At 46.3% G+C, this 27,726-nt stretch overlaps 1 protein-coding gene across 2 annotated transcripts in view; it reads right to left on the bottom strand.

The window, feature by feature from the left end:
• The window catches only part of MPPED2 (metallophosphoesterase domain containing 2), a 162,118-nt gene that overhangs the window by 75,376 nt on the left and 59,016 nt on the right, over positions 1-27,726 (bottom strand). For both annotated transcript variants that reach the window (XR_015552644.1, XM_004418552.3), the window contains exon 3: positions 7,216-7,441. Coding sequence is in view for 1 of the 2 variants with exons in the window: in XM_004418552.3 (XP_004418609.1) it covers positions 7,216-7,441 (226 nt within the window). In the remaining variant the exon portion in view is untranslated. The remainder of the gene's footprint in view (positions 1-7,215; positions 7,442-27,726) is intronic.

The raw sequence follows: 27,726 nt of genomic DNA, 5'->3' as shown, positions 1-27,726 counted from the left end.
GTCCCCTGCCCTCACGGAGCTTACGGCCACTGATAACCTCCTTCCACCGCCGGCAGCAAGGCCAGGTTACAAACAAGAGCTGTCAGTGTAACGTGGGAAAATGAGAGCACACCGGCAGCCAGCGGCTGGGTTCAGTGTGACGGTCAAGGTCTTCTCCGAGCTCGGTGCATGGGCCCCCGGCCAGGCCTGACTTCAGGGGCGCCCTGCCAGCACTGCCTTCCTGATGCACGTGCCCTGAACTGCTGCCCCCTTCAGCTGCTGCCTGGTGCCGCAGAGGGAAAGCCACACGCAACAGATACCCGCCCCACAGCGTGTGCACACAGGAAGCAGAAGTCGTCTCCATGGGGCAGAAGGACCAGAAGGAGCTGATCCGTGTCTTATGACACACTGAGACGTAGACTTCTCATTTTTAAAGCCCTAGGTTCTGGAGCACACAGTGCAAAAGATCCCGGATCGTCCTGTGTTCTGTCCCCTCAACATTCCCATTTTCCCCCATAAGCACCTCACCACCGAGTCCTGGGAGCCCTGAGGGTGCTGGCCTGGCGTCTACCCTCTTTGCAATGAGATGGAAACAGCCAAGTCCTCCAAGTGGCCGCTTCCTGAGTTGCCTCAGGTCAAGGAGGAGAGGGACATCTGAGGTCACCAGGATATCCTGTTTTAGCGTAAAGAACTCAGCAGAGGAACTCTGGGTTCTAGTTCTGGCTCTCCTCCAAACCAGCTCTGCAACTTCGGGCAAGTCACTCCTCTGTCAGAAACTGCACCCTGGTCCCCTCTGTCACAAGGAGGCAACGCTGGGCAGCACCGACACACAGCCCTGTAGACACTGGCTGCTAGCAACTGTCATTACTGATACAGACTCTGCTATTTTAATTGTCTAGAACTGTTCTCTTAATTTAAGTTTAATTACTTTAATTTTAATTTAACTTAAATTTTATTTATTTAGAGTTGTTGTGAAGCTCGAATGAGATAGCACAAGTGAAAGTTCTCTGAGCGAAACACACCATCCACATGGAAGACTATTACTGTTGTTTGCTAATTGAATCTGTCTCTCAGAAGGTGGGGGAAGATTTAAATTATGCCAGTGGCTGACATGAAGCATAAATGAACGCTCAGGGACACCCTGACACGCCCTCCACGTCCTTCTGCACGATCCACACCAGCACATCAGAGAAGGCGCCCGGACAGGTGTCAGGACGGAGCTGGAGGACAGGCAGAGGTGGATCCAGCAGCACAAACTCCGCAGACACTGGCTTTCCAAACGATGTTTACCGATGTGGCTATCAACGGAGGGAGGCGGCAAAGGGATTGGTTTTGCTTTCTCCTTTTTCAAATAAACAGGGCAGTTGTTAAACCAGAAGTGAATCCGATTCCGTGCGGCTTTAAGAGCAGTCAGCTGCATTCTGAAACAGGCAAAAATGTAAACAGAGCCTGAAACTCGAGAGCCGGGCAGAGCAGCCACAGGTCTCCTAATGGGAGAGTCGGCGGGCCCTGCGCCAAGAAAAATGCAGTGCTAGCCTGGGCCTTTAAACAGAACCATGTAAAAGCATATGTGTTTAACACACACACACGAGACCTTTTTCTGGGTCAGTACCTTCCCGAACCCTCTGGAATAAAAGCTGGGATCCTGAAAACATGGTACAGAACAGTATTGTTGGCACAGTCTTGTTCTTCAGTGTGAAAGGACTTTCCTGCTGAACATGGAGATGTTTCTCTTTTTTTTTTTTGTCCCAAGTTAATTACCAAGTGTGACTGTGAAAATAAAATAAACGAGCCCATTCTGCCCGTCCTCATATCTGAATTCTGTCACATGAGCTGCCAATCGGTTTTCTAATCCTCTCCTCCATATCTGCTGTTAATTTGTTCGCTATTTCAGGAACTGAAGACTGTCAGCAAAATACATGATGCATTACAAAACTTCTAATTGGAAATAAAAACATCTGAAGCTTTCCTGACGGCGTAAACATGAAGTATCATTGCACTGAGCAGAACAGGGAGACACGAGCAGCCTCGTAGCGACGTGCACACAAACACAATTCCAAATGCTGCAGGAGACTGCAGTCAACACTTAACTCCCACTCTGAAAAACGCTGAGAAAATTACATCTAAATGAATGAATGAACTCAACGTGTTTACGATCGAAATGAGGGAAAGAGAGGAGGGAAAAGTATCCCGCTCACACTTCCTTTGAAAATGCAACTCAACGGGCTTCCTCTTGCTGGTTCAGCCATCTTAGAATCATGCTGCCTGGGCCCAAGCTAATTCTGCTGCAGAAGTTAAGGCACTTCCTCCACAGATACTAAAGCTGACAAATTACACCTGGATCTACTCTAACGTGAAGAAGTGTGCTCTTTGTCCTGACCCCTTAGTCAGCGTGGAGATCAAATTCATGGACGTCGCAAAGGCCCACTCATGTTCATGAAAAGCCACAGGAGACCAGCCCTGTGCTTCTGTTCCAGAGGGAACAAGGTGCCGGCTGGGGCTGAACCACACGACTGCTCCGTTCAGGTTGGAGCAAGATGGACTTTTCACCTTGTGCAGCTGATGAATGAGTACCCTCATTTTTTTCTACACAGCATCTTAGTATCAAAAGAGCAACTGAAATCAGAAAAAGAAGGGGCCAATCCATTTTTAAATGCCAAGTCCCACGGGTGAGTTTACCAAAACCTGCTCGCATTAAAGTGGTGGCTACAGACCCAGTAACCAAAAATGCAAAGATGATTTCAAAATTCCACCTCCCCTCCACCCAGGCCAGACCAGCAGTTACTCCAGGGCTACCATTTGACAGAGCGGAACCTTGTCTCCTCCCTCTGACCAGACTCAGCCTTTAGAAGAGATGCTGCAGAGCTGAGAGTGATCTCAAGAGGAAATCAGGCAGCGTCTTGGCAGAAGAGAATCAACACGAGGGATGTAAGAAGCGCACAAGCTTTCCTGTTGTGAGAGCAAAGTCTTGGGCAGACCTAACCGCCTGGCAACACAAGACCCTCTTCTCCTGTCCCCCAAAGAGGGAAAGAAAAACACAATCGGAGCAGTTAGGAAAAGTTGTGACCGAACTGTGACTCCGAAGACGACACTATGTCCTGCCTGATTCCTTTCCTCAAGACTCTTGGAAGAACGAGATGGTGAAGGCATATATACAGAAGCCACAGAACCTGCCAGAAGGCCTCCAGAGGCAGGAGTGCCCCCAGGAACTCGTTAGCTCTTTCCCCCTTTCAAGGGAGCCCCTTTCTCCCACGACAAGGCAGCCCACTTTCAGTCTCTTCAGTGTAGACCACCGAGCTTTCCCAGACCCGTCAAACCACATCCAAATCCTCTTCCTGGGGATCTTGTGAGGACCACAGCGCCCTCCAACTGCAAACACACACGAAGGCTCTGGAGGGCTGACTGTAAGTTATTGTCCACATACAAATTCCCGCCAAATCGTAAATTAGGAGACACTGCTTCAATTCTCCCTGGTCTTCAGGAAGATTTCAGCTGTGCTACAAGTTAGGAACATGTGCCAAATAAAGGCAAATGTTCCTTTTCTATAGCGAAACCAAGTCACAATCCACATTTTTTAAATACATGAGTTATAGCTATCTTCCTGGTCAGAGAGCAATTACTTTTGAGAAACCTACGACAGGATGGAAATCCTTAGTATCAAGATTCTTATTTTGATTTCTGTTTTTAAACTAAAACCACTAGCAATATCAGCAAATCAGAACTTACTATTTCCTCCAGAAAAGTCACTAGAAGAGCACGAAAGTCACCTTAAGTCAGTTTACACTATTTTGGGGCTGGAACATCTAACGGGTCTTTAGGCAGGTTCACCTCTGGGTGGAACACAGGGAAGGAGAAACCCAACTTCTGAAGAGAGAAGAGTGGGAGCTCTGGTAGAGACGCCCCAAACTTTGCTTCCAGTCAAAGTCTTAATAGTGAGAGAGGTTAAAGACTTTACAAGATACTAAAATGATCAAGGACGCCTGCAAATAGGTGTACTCTGAAGATTCTGACTCCGGGACCATTTAAGTGCGTGGCCTATGAGAGAAGCGAGGGCCGACCTCATTGCCCGTGTTTTAGGAACAGGGAAGTTAAGTGATTTGTCCCGTGTCACCCAGTCAGCAGAGGCTGAACGCGGGCTGGAACCACCGAATCTGACTCCTGGGGCACAGTCTTCGCATGAAGGTGGACAAAAGTAGAAAGTAGATTGAAACACCAACCCCACTACGTCTGTAATGGCCGACACTTAACAAACACACTGCGTGCCGCGGACGCACGGACTGTCCATCCTCATAACAACCACTTATGTGAGCGAAGTAAGTTGCCGTCTCCCACTCTGGAGATGGGAAGACAGAGGCACGGCGATGTTGAGAAACTCGCCCGAGGTCCCAGGGCTGAGTCAGCGGCAGAGCTGGGGAAGCCCGTCCCTGCCAGAAGTGCTCATGGGGGCATTCCCAAGTCAGTGTTCCGATTACCAGCAGACCTGGGGATATTACTTTTCACAAAATATCTTCACAGTGAGAGACAAACTACTGATGCCTCCAAAATATATGGTGAAACTGAAATTTCCTCATCGTCAACCTCTGTATTCTTGGTCAAAAGACAACTACCAACAATTCCTAGGGGCAAGACAAAATCCGTTTAAAGATCTCTCTCACTGTAAAGAGGTGCTGGGCAGGAAAGAGTTCAAATTTTCTGGAAATCCCAACAAATTCTGTGTAAAGACAGCTTCAGGTTAACATTTCAGAAGACTAACACAGCCCATTTACTTAAAATAAAATATTAAATATTAAAATAGAAAAGTTTAGAATGTATCAATCCAAAAAGTTTGTACCACCACCAAAAACGGATTACTCCCCATCACATCACATATTTGAACTGCTGTGTCTTTTCATTTCTTGAGACGCTGCAAGATCTGCCTCAGGATCCAAAATCACCCCTCACTCATCATGGCCATCATCCGGTCTAGCTAAACCCTGTCCTACACAGATATGAACCTGACAGACAACAGAGGAGGCTGGCTTGCTGTCACCATCTCAGCAACCTCAATCTGAGCATCTCTGAAAGTCCTGCTCGTTCCGGAATGGCCTGCAGTATTCTGTGCCTGTCGAAGATTTTTCAAAAATCATCTTAAGTTATTGAAAAAATGATCTTAACTCCATGTAGAGCTTCTCTGCCTATCAGAGGTCATTCATTCCTCCACTACTGCACCATCGTTAAGAAGAGAGCTGGGAGGCTGGAGGAGCTCTCTCTCCTGCCTCTACCCAGAAAAACTAATACAGTCGTCCCCCCGATCCTCGGGTTCAGTTACGCATGCTCAGCCACAGTCCAAAAATAACTACGTCACGAGGCCTGTGTCCTTCACTCACTTCATCTCCTCACGTGGTACAGAGATAGTACAGCACGTCCAGAGGACAGTACAGTAAGATCTTCTGACAGAGACCACATTCACATAGCTTTTATTAGAGTATATCGTTATAATTGTTCTATTTTATTGTTAGTTATGTTGTTAATCTCTTACTGGGGCTAATTTATAAATTAAACTTTATCATAGGTATGTATGTAGAGGAGAAAGCACACTATACATAGGGTTCCATGCTATCCACGGTTTCAGGTATGTACTGGGGGTCCTGGAACATGTCCCCCATGGTTAACGGGGGTATCAACATCCTACATTACCCTGAGATCAGTTTTCAGATTACTGTTTGATAGGACTAATTTCTGCGGTTTATTCTCTTGCCCTTTACCACCTTCTCACACGTAAAAAAAATTAACTGACGCACATTAATAAAGTGGATATAACCACCACCACCACACCCAGTCCTACTGGGTGCCCTGCGGTTGACTCCAATTAGGAGGCCGCCACTTAGTATCTGTGTGATTCCTGAACAGTTACTTAACCTTTCTGTGCCTGAGTTCTGTCATCCACCAACTGGGAATCAGAAGAGTGCCCATCTCTTAAAGGTATTTTAAGAAAATGAGGTAACAGATAGAAAGGACTTGGAACAGAGCCTGGCATATATTAAGTACTCCAGAGGTCACAATCACTGTCAGGTTGATTTTAAACAGAAATATACTTCCTGTATCCATTCATCAGTCCTAGATACTAACCTGTAAAGGTGGAAAAGAAAATTACAGAAAATATCTCAACTCTCTACTCTACAGAGGACAAACCAAGCTGAGTGGGTTGGCCAACCTCAACATACTGTTTGTCCTCTTCCAGCCACTGGGATCCTTTTCCAGGTTGGGTGAGGAAAGGCTAGGTCTGCTCTATACACACACAGAGCTCTCCAAAAGTCAATCAATCAATCAATCAGTCAATCCAAGACTTCTCTGATACTGATCTTCTGGTCTAACACTCCTTTTCTAAAGATGGAGAAACCAGCCTGGAGACTAAGCGACTCGTCAAGTTCACATAAATACACTTGGTGGCAGAGCCCAGGCCCTGTCACTCTCCTAAGCAAACCACCAGCACTCTTCTATACCCCTGCAAACGTCACCTAACTCAATCCCCAGAATAACCCTCTAAAGCAGGTAGTATGTTCACCATCTCATCGATGCAGAAACTGAAGCTCATCCTCTTCAAAACCAGACAACTGACAACTGGTACAGCCAAGATCAAAACGCCTCCTGTCTGGCCCCAGAGAATATGCACCTGCTTCAAGTTTTCTAGAGCTCAGGGCCGAGAATTCTCATCCCAACCTCACCCTGTAACTTCTACGCTGCCTGTGTCTCTGTCTCGTCCAGAGAGCCTTAAAAACACGGACTGCTGGGCTCCACCTCAGGAAGGAGAACCAGAGTCTCGGGGCGTATGGCTTCAAAATCTGCATTCTTCAGAGCTGGTCAGGCGATTCGGATGTGTAACAACATCTGAGAAACCCTAACCTAAGCAAGATACGCTCTGAGTGCTTCAGTGTAAAATGGGGGGCAATGAGTGACGAGGGAGGTTAGCGTAGCTGAGTCTGCGTGAAGGGGAACACGGTGACCTTCCCCAAATCCTTCCGTGTCCCCGACACGCATGCAGCCCGCCACATGAACATATACACATCGACCACAGCCCTGCTCCCGCCAAGCCGCCCCAAGAAATCCGCCTCACGAGGACAACACGCCCTGTGCTCTGCAGCGGTGTCAGGGCACGGGTTACGCTGGAAACACAGCGAGAAGGTTCTCTCCACCCTTCTCCTTCCCACTGAAAGCGCCGAGCCAGAAAAGAGGGAAGACTGTGCGAGGAGCACTCACCAAGGAGCACCGTAGATCCTGAACCCCTTGACCGTCACCTCCGAGTCCTGTAAGTAGATGCTGTTGGTCAGGAGGGCCTGCACATTGTCGAAGTCCTCCGGCTTCAGCTTGGACACAGAGGGGAAGCGGTAGTAGTCCTGCTTGACGAGGTCCGCCATGAACTCCTTGTCGAACGTCAGCTCGTGGTTCCCGGCAATCACGATTTTATATTCGTACGGCAGGTTTCCTGAAATCAGAAGGAGAGCACCAATTAGCACATTCATTTCCCATCACGAAGTGCCCGTGCCGAGCCTACGCCATCGGCAGACAGCACACTCAAGTGAAGCAGCTCACACGTTCCTCTGGATTTCCATGGGAACCGAAATTTATGACAACTCCTTTAGGCTAACGAAAATGACAATAAACAGGAGATAGGGAGCTGCTAAGAAGCTAAAAAGCTACTAAGATGTTAAGTTTTCTGTATCCCTTTCCCTCATCAAATTCACTGTGATGAATCCACACTTTGTAACTATCCAGCAAAAAGCTATTTAATCCTGATCCTCAAAAAAGGTCTGGACTTGCTTTGGTCCTCAAAAAATAAGCCAATCAACTCTTCTTAACAACTCAGGTAACTGCTAAATTTTTAGTATATCCTTCATACAAAAGATGAGGCCCAGCCAAGCCTTCTGCAACTTACATACAGTAAATGAAAGGAACTACATGGTACAATTTCATATTGCAAGTTAAAGTTTACCTTCTGGCTTGTGAATAAAAAGCACATTAATAACAGCCCTTTGATTAGAAGGCTAACTTTCCTCCCATTGGGACAGGAAAAGAAACTGTAAAGCTTAACCCCCTTTTAATATTTATGGTATGGAAATGCGAGTTCTCAGTGTGTGCTTTTTATGCAAAAGTTTCCCGATCAAAATGAGATAATTCTAGGAAGAAGAATGAAAGCTATAAAGGACAACCCAAACACCAGACTTCTGCATAGATTTATAATGTCTGAATGAAGTGCAGATCATACATATTAATAACTCACCGTGATGCCAGAGGCACCAAAATCCGAAGGGAGACAGTGCCGGGCAGCTGTCCCCATCCTGAAATTAATGCCCTTTCTCTTCTCTGTCATTATCCATCCCTCAAGCCTCACCGCTGGGCTGCTGCTCATTTTATTTCATTTTATTTTGAGGGGAAAAAGTGCGGGACAATGGCGCCTGTAATTCCAGCTTCCTGAGACTCCTGGGTCCAATGCAAAATTAATGTTTCTCGCTATTCCAGGAAGAATGCAAGTTACCACTAGCAGGAAATTGGATACACTTGTTGTAAGAATTGGTCCTTACCAGCAAGCCAGAGTCAATGATTTAATTAGTGAAGTTTAGTGGGGAAGAGAATTATACTTGGGGCAGGGTGGGGAGCAAGTTTTGTTGTAGGTCCACTTGGATTTCAGCAATGCAAGCTGCAGAGATTACACTAAGTCCACAAGCCCAGCAGCACTCTGCAAACGTATCTGCTAAGGTTGAAGTGATTTTTAAGATCTCCAGAATATGCTTTGTAATGCTATTGATTTTTCTTTAGCTTTCAATCTTTAGATTTCCAACCATAATAAAACTGCCTATTTCGCATGAGGGTAAATGGGGAGGCTTAAGAGAGAGATGACGGCTGTCAGAAAATAACACTGGGGGAAGATGAAACCAAAAACACTGTGGCCAGGCGTCAACGGCCCTCCTTGACACTAGCCCCCAATGCTGCATGACACGCCATGGCCTCAGTTACCCACAAGGCTGGGATGAAGAGCTCACAGAGAACGGGAAGCCTCTCTCAAACGCACGTTCATGTGAGTTTACAATCTGCACTCGCAGAAGACAGTAAGGAGCGTGACGCACGTCCCAGCTACCTGACAGAATGATGGTACTCAGGGAGCGATGAGATTCCCTGCGCTTAAATACAGATGCAAGAAGTACTACCAGGCTGCACATTCCCAGTCCGCAGACGCTGGAAATCTGTGAGATGGCCCACAACTCTGACATCCTGGCTCTGTGGCCCCCACGACACCGCACCCCCAGAATCAGCTGTGCTGCCACAGTTGGAACATTCTCCTGGACAGCAATCTGTTCCACAGCAGGGCCCACCCGCGTGAATCTCAGAGCATGGTGTCCGCACAAGCCACAAGGCAGCTGCCCGGTCCCCCCACTGTTCGTGACGACAGACTCCCCGTGAGCCCGTCCTTGACGCACCGCCGCTCCCGCACGAGCACTTGGCACCCGCTTTTTCCGTTTAGAGCTTTGGTTTGGGGAAGGCCTGGGTGCGCCTGGGAGATAAGAGAAAGGAAGGGCATTTTCCCCTTCAGCCAGTCTAAAAAAGGTAAAACTGCTTCAAGGTAAATCTTCCTCAGGAAGACAGGCCTCTTTGGTGGCTTGTAAACGAAATTTTGGAGACTCAGCGTAAAGCAGCACCCACCGAAACAAAGAGCCGCAGAAAGGCGATGATATCTGCACGTTGCCAACCAACACCCTCCTTCTGGGACTCGACAGGAGTCTCCTACCCCGTCCTCTGTTTCCACGTCATGAGACTGCCAGGCGTCTTTCCTTTCTTTCAGCTATAATCCGCCCACTTTTATGTTTTATGTGAAAAGTGTGAGAGTGCAGCTGACACATCTCCTGTTACGCGATGGCGTTCTAGTTTTTTTCCAGAATAGATTAATTTGGAAGGCTCTGCAGTGAAGCTCCAAACTTCTTGGTATTCAAATAGCATCACTTTAAAATTGTCAGACAAAGAGGTGCCTGCCTTTATGCATTTTATTCAGATCAGGCCATCGAGGCTGACCTGCCTGAATAAAAAACCAAGGCCGTATAGAGTTATTCCAGCACAGAAACATTCTTGCTTTGAACGACCTACAGAACTCTACCAACTAACCAGTTCCAGCTTTCCCAAGACATGGTATATGCTCTACCGGTGATATGTAACATTAGTTTAGGCAGAATGGAGACAAACTTTTGACAAAATGTCAGATAATTTTGTATGTTTTAAAAATGCATATTTGAAAAAATACAATATAACAGTACAAGTAATGATATATGGCTTCATTTTTCTATTTTACTACTTTTCATTCCTATTTTCATTTTTATATACAAAATAAGAGATGATTTAAAGAAAACCATTGAGCAAATAAGATAACACAGATATGGCAAAGTGACAACTGTAGCAAGCGAATGAATAAAATGTCGGAAACTAGCCCATCAGTTCAGGTTAGAGTCATAGACTATAGAGAGAACATAAGCTCTTGGAGGCAGCAGTTAAGTGTTCTTCTAATCTGTATCTTCTAGTGTATCCGTATCGCCCAGTTTTACCACATAAACAGATGCTCCCTTAGTAAGTGAAGGATAATGAAAGTCAGCTGGGTCAGCACTCCTCCTCCACAGCTCTGATCATCCCACACTCTTGCCACCGCCCTAAGCAACCATCGCAAAATTCTTCCAGATTCCTCTCTAGCTCCCAGGCTCCTTTTGACTCCCTGCTTGGCACACAGTATGTCCTTGAACCTCACGGTGGGCTCTCTTCACTCCCTTCCCTTCGCTCTCCTCTCACTCCATCTTCTCATCTAATAATTGGCCTCATAATCCCATTCCTTCCACTCTCGCTGGCAGTGTCCTTTTCCAGACATCTCTCGCTGATATTTTGGGCCTCTCTCTCTTTCCACTGAATCCTCCTCCCTGGTGAGTTTATGTTTCCCACCCCAGGAAAGAAAATAAACAAGCAGTCCTTGACATGAACACACATGCGCACACACACACACTCCTAAACATCCCCAACCTTGCTTCATCTTTGAGATGCTTCCTCATTTCACTTCTAACTTTCTGGAAAGACAATTCCAGAAGATTGTAGCTGGCAGGCAAAATTCAGCCCACAGGTGTATTACAGTTACAGCTCAACCACGTTTTATTTTAAAAAAAATTGAACTAACATTTAGAAATCAGGAAATATCACACAAAAAATTCTGGGTTTCTAGCTTCTTTCGGAAAATCAAAAGATGAGACAACACTGACCTCCAGTCTGCCACAGACCTCCCCACTCCGTGTTACTTCTCACACCTGGCCCACTTAGCACGTTTGTGCTGCCTGATGGGCCACTCTATTATTAGACTTCACAACTTTGAGATAAATAGTTACTCAGAATTTACCCAAGGCAACCTGGCTTCTGTTTCTGTTCTCTTCCAAAAGCTTCCTTGGAATGTCGACAGTAACCTCCTAACAGCCAAAGCCAAGACTTTCTTCAGTGCTCATCTGCACTGAGCACATGCAGTGACATGCTTGTCCTGAAGGTGTCTTGTCCCCTGATTACTGATGCTGCACTCTCCAGCTCTGCTGGCCCTCTCTGATGTTTCCCCCGCTCTCCCTCTTCCTCCGCTTCCGCTGCGCCCTCCTCATTCTCAGAGAGTCCCTCACACTCTCCCCTTCACCTTTACTTCTATGGACATCAGTTAATATTTTCTTACTGTTCGCCTCACATTTCTGTTCTTCACAATTCAGTTTTTAAGCTACTGCAACTTAAACTGTGAAGGCAGCATGGTGTTGAGAGCAGGGACGCTGTGGCTTTGCCACGTGCCAGCTGCACGACCTTGGACAGAGTCCTTCTGTCTCTGAAGTGTGCTGGCAAAACAGGGATGGTTGCTGCACCTGCCTCAGGGGCTGCGGCCGAGCCCCCCTGAGATAAAGCTTCCACGGCACACGCGCCACGTGGAGGAAACAACCAGTGCGAGGTAAGTATTTGCTCTCCAGTTTCTAGTTCTGCTTTTTGCCTGCGACTTATCCCCCAGACTGTGAGGCCCTTGGAGGCAGGGACCGCGGCTTGTGGCTTCTTGTTTCGCCCAAAGTACCCAGTTCAATACCTTCCACACGGCAGGCACACGGTTAGGATCCTTTTACTGAATACGTGAAGGAGTGAACGACCCTCGCGAGATTCTCCAGGAGCTTCCTCAGGAGAATTCCAGGAACGGAGCTGGTCATCCTGGCTATGACAAGCTTTAACCGGGTCACGCGTGCCTCCAAGCTTCAGCCCTCCCAAAGTGTCCTATCTCTGCCCAAGAATCTGGCCTAGTCAAATAACCTCCAACAAACCAGTTTTAAACTTCAGCTTCCTCAAATATAAGTGGGGGGAGTAACACTCCCACCCCAGGGTCTGGTGGGCACTAAATGAGACACTGCGTGTAAAGAACCCACCCGGTTTCTAGCCCTTCATGATTACCCAACAGGTATTAGCTGTGTTACGATAATTATTACAATGATTACCCTTCCCATTCATCATCCAAGAAAATATTAATTTACCCACAAACTGGACCACTCCCTGGTCACATGGCACAACGTCACTACTCTCAAAAGGAAGCATCTAAAGATGGAAAAGAAAACTTCGATATTCCAAAGGCAGAACCTGGCGTGGTCCAGCACGTCCTTCAAGTTCACAAAAGGGTTCATAAGGCGTCTGGATGTAGAGGTGATGGTGGGGGGCCTATAAGCCGTCAACCTTCCACAGCACAACCCAGCGCCTCTGCCGAGGTGACGCCAACCTTGCAAAACGCGTGCCCTGAACATGTCGCTTCTTCCCTCCATCTATTGTCCGGTTACCCATCTCTTCTAATATTTACTGAACACCAACTAAGGTGCCAGGACTGGCCCCTCATTCGCAAACGCAGAGTATAACCATGATAGATAACATGCAGACCCTGTTTCTCTCAGGAGTCTCTCTCATTTGGTATATCCCTAACATCTCATAGAATCCGATGGCGGCACTCTTCCATGAGTTGTAGAGAGGAACAGAAGATCTAGAAAAGCGTAAGATCTTTGGCGACGCACACGTCTGATAAATCCATCATGACTCTGAAGCAACACACGACGAACTGTGTCAAGGTCAGCCTCCCCTTCCTCACCAAACTCCGGACATTTAACGTGTCCCCTAGAGTGGCTTCCATGAATCCCAGCACACAAACCCAGAAGGATCCTCGAGACGGCCTGATCTGGGGATCTGAAAGCTGTGCTCGGCGAGCCTCCCCGGGGCTGGAGCAGGACAACAGGGGCCAGAGATGGGCCGAGAGGCGGGACCTGCTCCCACGTTCGCCACAGCAGCACTGCTTCCTTTATTTTACCAATCGGGGAAAGGTTTCATTGGAAGAAAGTTAACCTTGGCCTAAAAACATTAAAGAGAAACCAGTGGTTTATCCAATTCTATTTTACTGGCGGAGAAGCTGAGAGCCCGAGAGGAGCTGCCACCGCCTCAGCAAAGTCACAGGCCAAGCTGGGGGGCACAAGAACAGCTCTTCTGCCTCCCAGATTCTTTCGGGGGCTCTGCATTTCTACCAGCCTTGTGCAGTTCGGCTCCAGACCTACCACTTACCTGAGTGCTCCTCACAGCACTCTTCACCTACGGTGACCTCTCTAGTTCTAGGCGGCTGTGGCCCTTTTTGTTTGTATCGTGACATGAACTCCCCATTTAGACGCCTCTCTGGCTGTATCATGGACTACTCCTCCAGGGGACGTGAAGCAGTGTCAGCCTCAAATTCTGACAACACACATCCTGGCTCAATTAAGGCATTCCCCCAACGCTGCTGCAGCTGGGTGTAATTTCTTTGCCACTCACTCCCAAGAGAATGTGGGAGCCTACCCAAGAGGAAGGGAAGGTCAGAGACTTGGGAAGGAGAAGGAAAAAACCTCCTTTGCTGAACTTTATGCAGGATCCCAGAATTTAAAGACATGTTGGCTATATTATGAGAACTAAGGTGAGACTTTGACGGTAGAATAGAAGTCCCAGGTAATAGATCCAAATGCCTACAGGGACCAGAGAGGTAAAACAAAGCAATGGAGGGCAGTGGGGACTCAAGTGCATCACCATTTAAAACAGACGTTGAAGGGGCCGACCCCATGGCCGAGTGGTTAAAGTTCTATGCACTCCACTTGGGTGGCCTGTGTTCGAGTGTTCAGATCCCGGGCACAGACCTACACCACTCATCAGCCACGCTGTGGCAGAGACCCACATACAAAATAGAGGAAGACTGGAACGAGTGTTAGCTCAGGGTGAATCTTCCTCAAGCAAAAAAAAAAATACACACTGAGAGGCTCTGCTCTGGAAAACCAGATTCCCTGCTAGCTTGCCCCCCACCAAAAAAAGTTCACGTCCCTCAAAATTAAGTGTTAGACAACTACAACCTATTTTTCTGCTATAAATCACTGTAGAATGTATTCCTCTCGGAAACCCAAGCGCAGGTCATATGAAAATCCTAGGTCAATTCCAGAGCAGTCACCTTCCTTGGCAATCTACCCACCACCTGCCGGAAGACGGCTCCTGCCCTACCCTCTCCATTCCCCATGAATGGGAATGTGGGAACCGGGCAACCAAAAAGCCGAGGGGTTGTGGCTAATGCCAAACACCACCTTCCCGCTTCCCGTTTTTATCAGGGATCTGGTAGGCAAGGCTAATGGACTGCTCTCTCCTATTTGCTTCTGCTAAAACCGAGGGAAAACCCCCAGAGTACAACAGCAGTCCTCTGTGGAAGAGAGCATCCAAAAGCAAACACACCTTTCCGGGTTTCCTGGGAGAGAGAAAACCTAGTTATACAAAGGTGACAGATTTTCAGATCTCCAATCCCTATGCCTATTCCCCTCCATACTCCTAAATTATAGACTTTGAAAATGTCTGAGGAAACCAAGAACATTTATGGCATCACACTCTTATTAACTAGAGCTCACTCTGGAGCAAGAATAAAACAACACAGGAGAACCTGCTACAGCTCCCAGGTGCCCAGGAAATCAGACACACAGGAACACCTCCAGGCTCGCTCTCCCCTGCCAATGGGCGAGAAAATATCTAACTTTCTGAGATTAAAAAGAATAAAACAGATGTAAAGTCAGACCCTATTATCACAGGACTGCTTCTAAACAAAAGAGACCTACTGCAATACAATCCCATTTCTGAAACCTTTGGCCTGCGTGGGCAGTGCCAGGGGCCAGTTCTAAAACACTGTTCCCTGATGCCCATGTTATAAAGGGATCTGTTAAACCCCCAAGGTGGATAAAAGACGGGAGGTTTTTCTGCTTAAAATTATTATGATATTTTTAATATCGTGACTCCAGCAGAGAGGGAAAATGTTCGAACTCTAGAAGCCTCTCTATTCCACTGAGGACTGAATAAGAATAACTTGGGCTTGAAAACTGGCCAAGCAGAAAATTTTGCAGGAGGATAAAAGAAAAAAAATACTACCAATGGCTATGAGGATGGAAGAACTATGAGGCTGTGGGATGGACTAAGGAGATATGTCATCTAAAGTCCCTCCTTGACGACTGGGGGCTGAGGGCAGAGAAGGGCTGAGGCCAGGAGGCAGGGACAGGGCTCTGTAGGCCTGGAGCAGGCAGAGCTTGCCTCCCCTGTTGTACTGCCAGCACAAGAGAAATGGCTGGCACTTAGCGGTGCCCACTGCCTACTTGTTACATGAACGAATGGACCTCCACCAAGCCCTCTGGGCTCCACAGTTCGCACTCACTTGCCCTGGCTGCAAAGCCACCAGAAACACGCAGCCAGGGCAAGCTCCGCCTCTGACCTCGGTCTGTCCCCCGTCAGGCTCCATTAATTCTCACAAGTCCTGACAGCTCTCACGTTAATACTCACACTTGCTGATGGAGCCACACAGCAGGTTCAGACCGCTACCTTCTCCTCTGAAACTCATGCATTAGGGTTTCTTCCATGCTTGCAATGGAAAACCAAGTCTAAGAAATATTAAACACAGAAAACTATATTACAATAATGTCAGGGCTGAGCTGGAAACCCAGGAGAATGTGAGGAATGCTGAGTGAAAGCCCGGTGGTCTGCTGCAGGAGTTAGGGCTAGCCTGAGAAGCCACAGCTGAAACGCTCCCTGCTCTTCTTCAGCCTCCTCCATAAAAAGAATCCCAAAGCACCTGGAGATGTTATAAGCCTGAATCCACACAAAGGAGGCAAAAGTCCATCCTTCACCCAGGAAAGCAGACCCCCTCTGGATCTGAGCGGTCACCATGGCATTGATGGCAGGTAGATGACGCTAAGACGTGTAGACTAGGAGGGAGCAGGCCGATAGTAACTATTAGGGACTTGAAAACAGCTCGGAGAGGTGACTGCCGCTCTTGTGTTGGCATGCATTCCTGTCTCAACCATACTCTTATTCCAACATAACTTTTTGTGACTTCAACACACACACAGACACACATACATTCACACACTCATTCATACTCATCCATTTTAAAAGACAACCATAAGGCGGTAGAAACGAATGACAATATCCTCTTTGTTTCCCAACTGAGTATCTCTACGTTGCCGCCCAGACCAACACGGCATGTTCTACACGTGAAGCTGTGGTGGTAACTGCTGAAGTGCAGCTCCAACTATACCTGAGTGTCACCATCTGGCTAGACAACTAGAACCACAGGTAGTCTCTTCCCTGTTCATTTTGTCCAACCTCTTCCTTGCAAATGAGGGCCTTGGCTTGCTGAGAAAGATTTATCCCCCATAAAACGAATTCGATCTGAACAATGAGACTATCTTCTAAAGACCCTTCAATCTACTTCCTCAAGCTTCATAAAACCGGATCCAAATCAGGGTTCCACTGGATAGTCACAAGAATTGGCAAAGACATTGTCAAGTCTCATCTCAAGCAGCTGTGTGCATGTTTCTATCACTCAAACGTGTTGGAATGTAGGCACGAGGGAAAGATCGTGGGCTTTGGAGTCAGACAGATTTGGGACCAAGGTTCTAGTTCTGTCTCTTATTACTTGTGAAACTCAAACTCAAAACATGCTATTTAACCTTCATATTACTCATCAGAAAAAATGAGGATGACTGTACAATCCACACTACAGACTGAGATCAGGAAAGGACCTAACACAAATCTGACACACAGAAGGATGACAAGTCCTATCATTATTTTTATCCCGTCTTCTATTTTGCACTGTAACTTCATTCAGGATACAGGGCCCATCTCCTACTTCCTACCACCTTAAAAGAGTATTCAATAAATATTTCTAATAACCTGGTAGTCTTGACTGACAAAGTCTATGTGAGCTGAAGAATAAAATGTTATTGTTTTTTCCCCACAAAGCCTTTAAAAAGCAACTGAGAAAAAGGTGTTCCTTCCAGCAATAATTATAAAACAAGTGGCAATTATTCTACTGAATAATTAGAGGAACAAACGCAAATCCTATGTGTTTGCATTTTAAACCGTTAAGTATAGTGAAAATCAAATTAAATAAAAATAACACAGGCATAAAGTCCATATTCTGTAAAAGAAACAATAATTTCAGAGGCTTTTTAGATTCCCTCCCCACCTTAACCCCGTAAATAGTAATAAAAAACCTTTTTGTAATAACTACTATTATTTTTGCAAGCTGAAACAATGTTTGGGCAGAGGAATGCAGGATTTCATTGTGTGGTGATTCCAAGGGGCTGGTCCACAGAAGCCAGAACAGAGGGTTGACAGTGGAAATAAAATCTCTGCCTTAACAGCGCCACTGGGGCTGGATGAAAATGGTCTTCTAGAACTTGATTAAAACTAAATTGAAAAAGAACATATTTGGCTAATATTACATTAGACTAAAATATAGAAATGAACCCTAATACTCTCGAAATCTAATAAGAAAAAGCCATCTCAATTTCCAAACTTTCAAAGCATCTTCTTTAAATGCATCACAGATCAATTTACATGGTACTTTTGCCAATAAGCAAAACCAAATCACAGGTTCCAATTGGCTTATATTGGAAAGTGTGAGAACAAATGCTAGAAAATGCAATTACCGCAAACAAACTCCATTTTCTCCCCTCTGAAGGGAATTTCAGAGAATATTTTATTGCCATCAAATAATATTTCTGAAGGCATCAATACACAATTCTATTTTCTTTGCAGAGTCCCCACTCACGGTATAATCTAATCCCCTCTACAGAATATGTTGAAATTTAGAGAAGAGCCTACGAAAGGCGATATTACCTTGCACACACATCCTACGTCAATTTTAATAATTTGCACTCTGGACAGGAAGCCACACAGAGCAAAATTTAGGATCCAATAAAATCGACTTTTCCCATTTTATAACTCAAAATTTTAATGAAGCATTTCACGGATAAAATTTTAAGAGAAATCTCTCAGGGAAGGTTATTTTGATCAGTAGTGACAGCGACAAGACAGAGGGAATGGAGGCCACATTCATTTCCTCTTCCATTTTTGCTTCTCCCTCAGCCCTCAACTGGCACAATTTTCTACTAATAAGAGCTCCAGATAATCAGAAGCTACAGAGAAGACTTCCTGGGGGTGTGAAACCATGAAGTCTCCTACTGATAGGCTGGGGTTTCAGTGAAACACCTGTTCCATCCGTCTCTGATCTCCTTCGTTGGGAACAGCTCTGTGGCCTAATGCCACAAGCCTCCCCTCTGGGGTGAAGTGGTACGAAGTACGTAGTATAACTCCTCAGGAAGAAAGGATTTCTGGGAAGGCCATCATGGCCGTTGGGGCCCGAGGTTCCAGGAAGTACAGATGGAGGTCTATTTCGCTTTCTCCATTTTTATTCCTTACCCATATGTTATTGTCTGAATGTTTGTGTTCCCTCAAAATTCATACGTTGAAATCCTAATCCCCGATGTGATGGTATTGGGAGGTGGGGCCTTTGGGAGGTGATTAGGTCATGAGGGTGGAACCCTCACGAATGGAATTAATGTCCTTATAAATGAGACCCCACAGAGCTCCCTAGCCCTTCCACCATGTGAGGACACAGAGAAGGTACCATCTATGAACCAGGAAGAGGGTCCCCACCTGGACTCGACCGCGCTGGAGCCTTAATCTTGGACGTCCCAGCCTCCCGAACTGTGAACTGTGAGAGGCACATTTCTGCTGTGTACAAGCGGCTCAGTCTGTGGTGTTTTTCAACCTGAACGGACTAGGACATCACAGTTTTCTGGTTTCTAGAGACCTAGCCCCCAGCATCTTAAAGCTACAGTTCAAGAGACAAATGTTCACTGTGTCTTCCTAAATCCATCTTTTCTCATAAGCAGTATGCTTAAAGCATACATAAGGTGTTCTTTAAAGCTCTCCTTTAAATAATTCAATTAAATATTTTAAGGAATCCAGGTAATCAGGCCACAGTTGGAGAGCACAGCTGTCTGCTGAACACTGTTCCCAGCAAGACAGTAAAATGATAAAAAGAGCACAGGTGGTCTTGTTCTGTGAACATGTTCCTGAACATGTGAAGTCAGGGGAGAACACACTGCTTTAGCCTTAAATTGTCCATTAAAATCTATGTCCAATTCTCTCCCTTAGGGTACACATCCATGCCCTCTGAAAAGGCATGGATTTCCCATACTTTTGGGTTCACTTCTTTTATGCACTGAATTGTATCCTAAAATCCATGTTGAAGCCCTCACCCCAGCACCTCAAGTATGTGATCATATTTGAAGACAGGGCCTTTAGGGAGGTGGTTAAGTTAAAATGAGGCCGTAGGATGGGCCCTAATCCAGTCTGACTGGTGTCCTTATAAGAAGAAACACTATGGACTCAGAGAGACACCAGGAATGTACAGTCACAGAGGAAAGAGCACGTGAGGACACAGTGAGAAGGTGGCCGTCTGCAAGCCAAGGAGAGGCCTCAGGAGACCTTGATCTTGGCTTTCCAGCCTCCAGAACCATGAGAAATAAATTCTGTTTTTTAAGCCTCCCAGTCTTGGCATTTTGATGCCTAATACACCTTCCTACTAGGCAGACTTTGCTTAATCACCCTACGCACTAAAGCTGAGGTGACCTTAGCAGAACACAGGTCTGACCGTGGATACTCCCTGCAGACACTTACACTCACCCACTTTAAAATCCTCCTAGATCCCTGTTATTGCCTACAGACCAAAGAGCAAACTCCCCGGGGGGTGGCACAGCTCTGTGGTCTGGGCCTGCTCAGCCACTCCTCCACTCAATCTTGGGCTCTGACCTTGCCAAGTGCTCGAAGTTCACAGAGGAGAATTTGTCCACAGGGCTCTTCTCCCACTGACTACTGACCTCAGGAGGCTCAGACCACATTCGGTTCATGTTTGCAGGCTTCAGTAATTACTTATCACACGAATGAATGGATGGAGAAATCATTTCATCCTGGCTGAGAACCACGTGGATATGAGTAGCTAGACTTCAATTCTGGATTCCATTTGTAACATTAAAGTGTTACGATATCACCAATTACACACATCACAAGGTATACTATTCATTTGCAATTGAGAAACTAAGTCTGATTCCCCCCCTACAAGAGGGGAAGCAGATGGGAGCAAAGAGATTGGCCTGCAAACAAGGACTCAATTTTTGGAATGAGTGAAGAAATGAATAGACGATGAATGAATGAATCAGCTATACACATCACACAAATAATGTGTTGCAATTTCAAAAGAGAAGGGAATTACTGTCGTTGCATTGTTAACATTACTCATTTAAAGATTCCTCCAGTCTTTGTTCCCAGGGCTGGGTAGCTCAGAGGAGATAATCAATAGTGGAGTTAATGGAATAGCCATTCATTATCTGAGGAAGGGGCCTGTACCTCTTCTTCATCGTATCCCTTCATCTGCAAGTTTGCACGCCTAGGCCTCTCAGGCAAATCACTGCTGTTTTGACAGCTGGCTTTGCAGAGGCCACTCTTCACAAATGCGCCTGCTGCCCGGGCCGAACAGGACACGCGTGTGCGTCTTCTCAGGCTCCCAGGCACTGGGTCAGATGAGAAAATCCAAGCTAGCATGTTTGCAGGGCCAGCTTTTTCCTTGTGCTTCCAACAGAAAACCAAGAGGCAGCAGGGTGCTCCCGACCTCATCCTTTAATTCCAGGCTCACTGAAATTCCAACCCAGGAGAGTTCTCGGAGACCAGAATCACTCCTTCTATGGAAAGGGAAGCTAAGACGCGGCAGGGCTGACTGGCTGCTCCAAGGTCGCCCCAGGAGTCAGCCGTGAGGGGGAACTCCTGACCGATCCTCCCCTTCTCTAATAGTCCGTCACACAATTACAGTCAGTTTTTCAGTCGCAGAGAGCTTAAACAATTTGCTTTACAGACCAGGAAATTCAGGTTCGCAGAAACCGAGAGGCTTTTCCTAAGACGGTGCCTGAAGCGTAAATCCTGACTCCTAAGATCATCCATCACCTGAAGGTGCGGTCCAACAACACCCGGGCGGACGGCCACTGACGCCTTCCTGTCTCGCAGACACTCAGGACCGTGCCAAGTCCAGTGCTGGGAGAGTCTTCCCTCTTGTTAAACCTTTTCCATTTTCGTTTAAGACCATTTTCTTTCACGTGACCCTTGGAAGGCATCTGTTTGGCCACCTTAACTGTGAGCTTAAGTCAGAGAGTAACTTATGATAATAGCAATGAGCTCTCTGGCCCCCTCCACAGTCCTTCCGAGCTCTTCTTCTATCTCCGGCACTATCACTAAGGCGTCTTTGATGAAACCCAATGGTAAAGCTGTTCCATGGGGCCGACACTCCAATTTTTACTTATTTTTTTCCATCAGTAGCTAAGGGACTATATTTGCTCCTCTCGGCCAATATGGTACCCCTTTTTCACACCCAATACCAAGGTGGTTTCCCAAGTGTCTGAGCAAAAGATTTTCTAGACCAACATCTTATAATACACAGGCTCATCTTGACCAGGGTGTTTCATTTCTACGTATCTCTGAAGTACCAGCTTTCATTTTTCACTGGGATTATTCTCCTCAGAGTAGGGGTAAGGCCAGTATCATCAATTCTTAAATGCTGAAAAGGGAGTCAAACTTTTATGAAAAAGACTACTTTTATTTATTTATTTTTTAAATAAATTCCTTTGGAGTGTTCTGGCCAGAAACTGGAGATCAGATACCCTTGTAGGAAAAGAAGGTATTTCTGCTGGGTCTAACATAATTCTCCACAGCCAAGAACTCCAACCGCCTCTATCCCAAGCCGTCCAGGCTTGCTAAATCGATTCCTCACAGGAAGGTCTGAAAGATCTCAGTTCTCTAGGTTAACCTGTTCTTCTCTTACCTCTGTCATGTGGCATTTCTCTTTCCACTCCATGTTCTCAGATTCACCCACTTTGTGGTTTCCTTTCCCTTTTGGCTCATTTCAAAGCTCTTGCAAAGTCGGGTCACAACCTAATTTTCTAATCCAGCAGCCTTGGGGAAAAGAAATCCTATCAGATCCCATTAAATCTCATTAAATCCCTGACCCTCTCAAAAGTCAGGACGAGATTCGATAAAAAAACAGGGGGCCAGAATGCCCATGGAATGGTCATAGTCTTCCTACAACATTCAACAACTCTTCCTGGGGTCCTGGGGTACTGCCCGTCAGTACGCTTGGTGCTGGCTGGGAATGTGACGATGCACAAAACCCTTGTGGAGCTACACTCAGCTGGAGGCAACAGACAACAAAGAAGAACCTGCAACGTAACTCAGGGCACGACACGTGCTGGGAAGGGAGTTAGCAGGTGCTACGAAAGAGTAACGGGAAATCCACCGGGATACGGCGATCAAGGAAGGCGTCCTTGAGGGGGATCAGTCAACACTTCCAGTCTGCCCAGCCCTTTATCAATAATCAGTTAAGATACGTAAGAAACAGACTTTCCTGATCGTGTGTAACATAATGCAAGGAGGCAGGAAGCACACTCGTGTGTGCATACACACACACACACACATGCGTGCGCGCCTGATCATTTGAATTATGTAGGGAGTTAAAAGAAACCAGATTCCAGGCTCCACTCTGGGAGTTTCTAACTCCGAGTGGCCCATGATGTTAAGGAAAAAAATTCCCTTTTGGCACTTCCATTTTTTCTTTTCATCTTCCAGCAACTAGGTAAGATCTCAGGGGCCAGCATTATCTTAGAGGTGGAATCTACCATTCTATCCAGAGGCGGAGGGAGGCCTTGGCCCACCACGGTTCAGGCTAATTCATCTATGAAGGGGTGGGGCTCAAAACCACTAGAAACGCACACGGTGTCATTCATTTCCGTTTGTTCTTGTTTCTCTTCTTGTTCTTGCTGGCCCTGCCCACTGTGCACGTCTCTCACAGGGTTTAGAAGGGGATCCTCGATGCCCTGCAACAGTGGGTTCAGGTTCCAATGTCTTTCCATCTCTTGATAACAAATTGATGGTGACAATTGATTTATTTGTATTGTTAGAAGGATACTTCCTATGCTATTTCCAGAATCCTGATGTGCCAACTCTAAATGGTAAGAGAGAAAGATGAAGCTACTCTGAAGAGACAGCCATCAAATAGAATACACAATTACGGGGTCAGCTTCTCCAAGTTCTGGAATCTGACCACATAACAGGAACCTGTACCCTTCTCTCTCGACATCATTTCTACTGGAAAGGGACGTAGGTGACTAGTGCCAATCCTCCTGTCTAATACGTCAGGCCTGGTGGTTGCTCTACAGGAAGGGCAAGGGATGAAACAGAAGAAAGAAAGAGAAGAGAAAAAGGATCAAAAGAAAAGAGTCAAAAATTTCAAGATGAAAACAGGAAACAGGCGATGAGCATAGTATTTGGAAGTGTCACCCACAGCCGTCTCAGTCACTGGCCAAGCCACGCCACGAGGCTGTCTCCTGAATTACACAAGTCACACGGAACGAACTCCACTCAAGGAAAACAGGCTACTCTCTCCAAGGTGTCACCAAAGATGCTTCCTTACTGGACTCACAGAGCAGACACTGTTGAGGGCCTACTCAAAGCCTCACCCCAGCTTCCACGAGAGCAGACAGAGCCCCCAAATTCGTTCATTATGCATCCCCCCGGGAAGTCGTGTGCTCAAGAAAGGTGGACCTACTCTCAGACCCAGGCCAGTGGGTCTTGATTAATTAGTAGTTCTATTTCCCTCACCAGTGACTGGTTTAAAGACACTCATGTCACTCAGTCCTGGGCAATGCGACACGAGGGGCAGTCTGCTGAAGGGCTTCTGGGAAATGGTGGCCACCTGCACGAAGAGACAATGCAAACAGGGCACGGCCCCCTTTTCCACTGAACACTGTCGTGTCTTCATGCTCTGCCTGGAACTTCAACATCACTCTCCAACCCTAGTGGCAAGGCTAATGACACATGAGGAGAGGAGAAAGGAACACTGAAAGAACCTGGGCCCCTGACCTCCGGATCCTGACAAAGGCGTTTTACCTCCAGCCTTCTCGTTACATGAGATAATAAATCCTTGTCATTTAAGCCATTTTGCTTCTTGCAGCCAAGAGCCTCCTGGCTGATTTTCCTCACTACGTTCATACTTCCACATGCTTCATTAATAATGCTTCCCCAAACAATGCTATTTGTCTACCTTGTACTCCTCCGTACAACAGCCCGGTAAGAGATCCTGATTCGTGATTTGCTACCTCTGACATGGATACTCAGAGACCCGGTAAACAAAATCAAATCACGATGACAATTCTAAAGCTTAGAATCAACACATGTAACACTTAGCCTCTGTTGGGCACTGTCCCGAAAAACTTTATAAATTAACCCACTTGGTCCTTACAACCGTATGAAGTAAGGGCTATTATCACCTTTTACAGATGAGCAACTGAAATACACAGAAGTCACAATGGAAAAGAATGGCCTACTTGCTAAGGGTGATGCGATCCTGCAGAACATACCCTGGAACTTGACAGTCGACACCGTCACAAGCAAGAACAGTCGCGGTGAACTGGCAGGAAAGTCGCAGAGGAGCTCATTACAGCTCCGATTATTCAGACCCACCAGCAGAGAATCTGATTCAATAGGTCTGAGCTAGATTCCAGGAATCTGAATTTTTAACCACCTGCCTAGGACCTTCTGATAAGAAGCCAGTTTTAGGAAGGAGACAAAAACTTGGAACTAGAGAAAACCGAGCTGCCCACGATTTGGGGGACACGACAGGACAAACTGAGTTGATCAATTAACTCCTTTTCAAGTAGGTGTGCAAAAGGCTTCAAAAGTTAACTCCCATCAGAGTGGTCAGATAACCTTAATTCTTAATAGACTAGGGTCATAAATCAAAGTTAATTTGCTTCCTAAATCCTATAGGACACAGACGGCGTGTGTGTCTTCTTGACTGCCCCACTCATATACTGGACCCAACTCGCCTCCCAGTTGCACCAAGAGCCTCCTGCAGCAGACGCGAACGGCCTCGAACATGAGGGAAACCTAGAAACCCCACCAAGCCAAGGTCACAGGCCTTTCGGGAACTTTCTGATGCAGACACCTGACAGTCTGGATTGGCCACAAAGAGTTAAAATCTAGCAGGCATACATTTTCACTGTGGCAATCTTCTGTCTACCACGGTCAGAGAGCATGAATGTGACCAAAGACAGCGACACTGAGCCGGGAACCACAAGTACATGGCACATGAGCAACCAGCTGCCCATCCGCAACATGGCGGACACTGCTGATCAGTCACACCCCCCCACTGAGTCTGGATGTGGGAGGAAGATCCTTCCCAACAAAGCACCTCAGGGAGGAAGCTCCCTAAGAACAGGAATAAAAATTAAGACCTCTCACTACTAGGAGACCAAAAAATATGAAAATACTGTGTGTTCATGTCCCAGACACTGATCTGGTGCATCTAAGTCTCACGATTATTATTTCTATGGCTCCTCATTTCTTGCTCATGAAGAGCACTTGGATAAATGTTTCCTGAATTTAATCTACTTTTTTCCTGCTACTTCGGAAAAGGATTTAGCACTTCCCTAACATGAATATTAATCTCAGCAGAGCCCATAAAGCACTGGAACCAACACAGTTAATTAGCGAGTCACCAAGAGTGGAGCGAGAAGCAGGAGGCACGGCTTAGGAGCTGCCCCTTTTTCTTGTAATAAAGAAAATAAAGACAGTAATTCTAAGAACACGTATTAACCCCCCAGTATGGGTAATTGCCATCAGATGTGGGTCCGTCAGTCTTGCATTAACATAAGCTACTGCGTCTTGGTTTTCAATGGCACAGTAATGCCCAAGATACTGCAGATAAGTGCTAACGCTGGAGTTTTGAGAACCAAGCCCTGTGTCCAGCAAATGCTTTTAAAAGAATTTCACTCTCAGTGCTTGCTTGCCCAGAAGAAATTCATTTTATGTTAAAAAAAAAAAAAAAAAGTAAGAAAGAAAACAAGGAGGCATTCAATTGAGCAAGCATTTTCTTAATTCATTTTAAGATAATCTCTTGCATTCACCAACAATTTCTCCGATGGGTGGAACCTCAGACAGAGACTGTATGATTTGGCTGTATGCTCCATTCTATCTTGGCGTACCAAGCGAAATAATGGAATGGCGATAAAACAAAAAAAGAAAGGCTTTATAATAGTCAGGACACGCCAACCAATTTTAAATTGAATTACACAGCCTGCTAATCTTTATGATGGGATAAAATTTATTTCAACCTCATGCATTATGCTAAAATTTGTGCGCTTCCCCCTCCCCACTTCCTGAGCTGAGCGCCCCCCCACCACACCTCCCCAGTGATAAAGCTTCTCTTCGACCCCCAAAGCGTTGTTCCTGCTGACGAGGAAGCAGGGCACGGCTTGTGCAGGATTTCCCTCTTAGCGCTGTTGCTGGTCGGTGTGCATCTGTATTTCACACCGGGGATACACAAACGTGTTACGAACACTGAGCATGTTTTCCTCACACCACAAACACACATTTTTACAAAGGAGAGATTCAAACACACGCATATGGTAGAAGAGATTTTTAACACCAACAGTACTGAGGAGCCCTGTTAAATTTTAAAGACAGCTGTGTGACACACTGCACACTGCATGTGTGATGAGGCAGACACACTTCAGAAACCACCCTGTCAGAGTCCAGAAGCATCGTAACCCCACGGAGCATGCACCCGTCCATCTGGGCACGGGAAGGGAGCTTCCAAGTTTACCTCACTGAGCCCATGTCTGAAATACTCCAGGAGACACGACCCTCTTTAAAACATAGGCTCCTTCCTGATACCTTGTGGAATCTTACCCTGAGATGTATTTTTGCTTATTCATAATAAAAACGAAAAACACACCCATAGACACTGACTTGTGAACAAATCCCTGTTCCCTATCACTGAGTGGTATCTATGACTGTTTTTTTTTGACATTTGCAAGGCAGGCAGAGAGATCACGAGCAAGGATAAAAACTTAGATCTGAGAAACACTGTCGGAGCGTATGGCAAATTACAAGCTACAGAACGTCTACCCAAGACCACACAGTCTCTGTTTTAGGTCTCTCTAGAAATCCTAGACACTCTGACTGACCCTCTCCTCCGTCTGCGATGCACGCTGAGTGCCGCCCACAGCGCAGTGACTAACCACACTCACAGTTACCCCTGGTGACATCCATGCCTTCTGTCCCCACGTGTGGCGTCCCCAGACTAGTTTATGCCAGCTGTCCTTTTCACCGTAATCATCTCATGTAATTATATATTACTTAAAATGACTACACACGAACTTTGCAAAACTGTAAAATTTGCTGTTGCATAAAGAGTCCACAAGGCCACTTTAAAACCTGAAGAAAGGAGTCATAAAATCTAGAAGTACTCTACGCTCAGATCGTTCC

The sequence above is a fragment of the Ceratotherium simum genome, chromosome 7 (genome assembly GCF_057802395.1).
Source record: "Ceratotherium simum simum isolate JZ-2026a chromosome 7, ASM5780239v1, whole genome shotgun sequence".
NCBI classification, from domain to species: Eukaryota; Metazoa; Chordata; class Mammalia; order Perissodactyla; family Rhinocerotidae; genus Ceratotherium; species Ceratotherium simum.
Note: the sequence above shows the minus strand (reverse complement) of the source record. Positions and strands in the feature narration are given on the sequence as shown.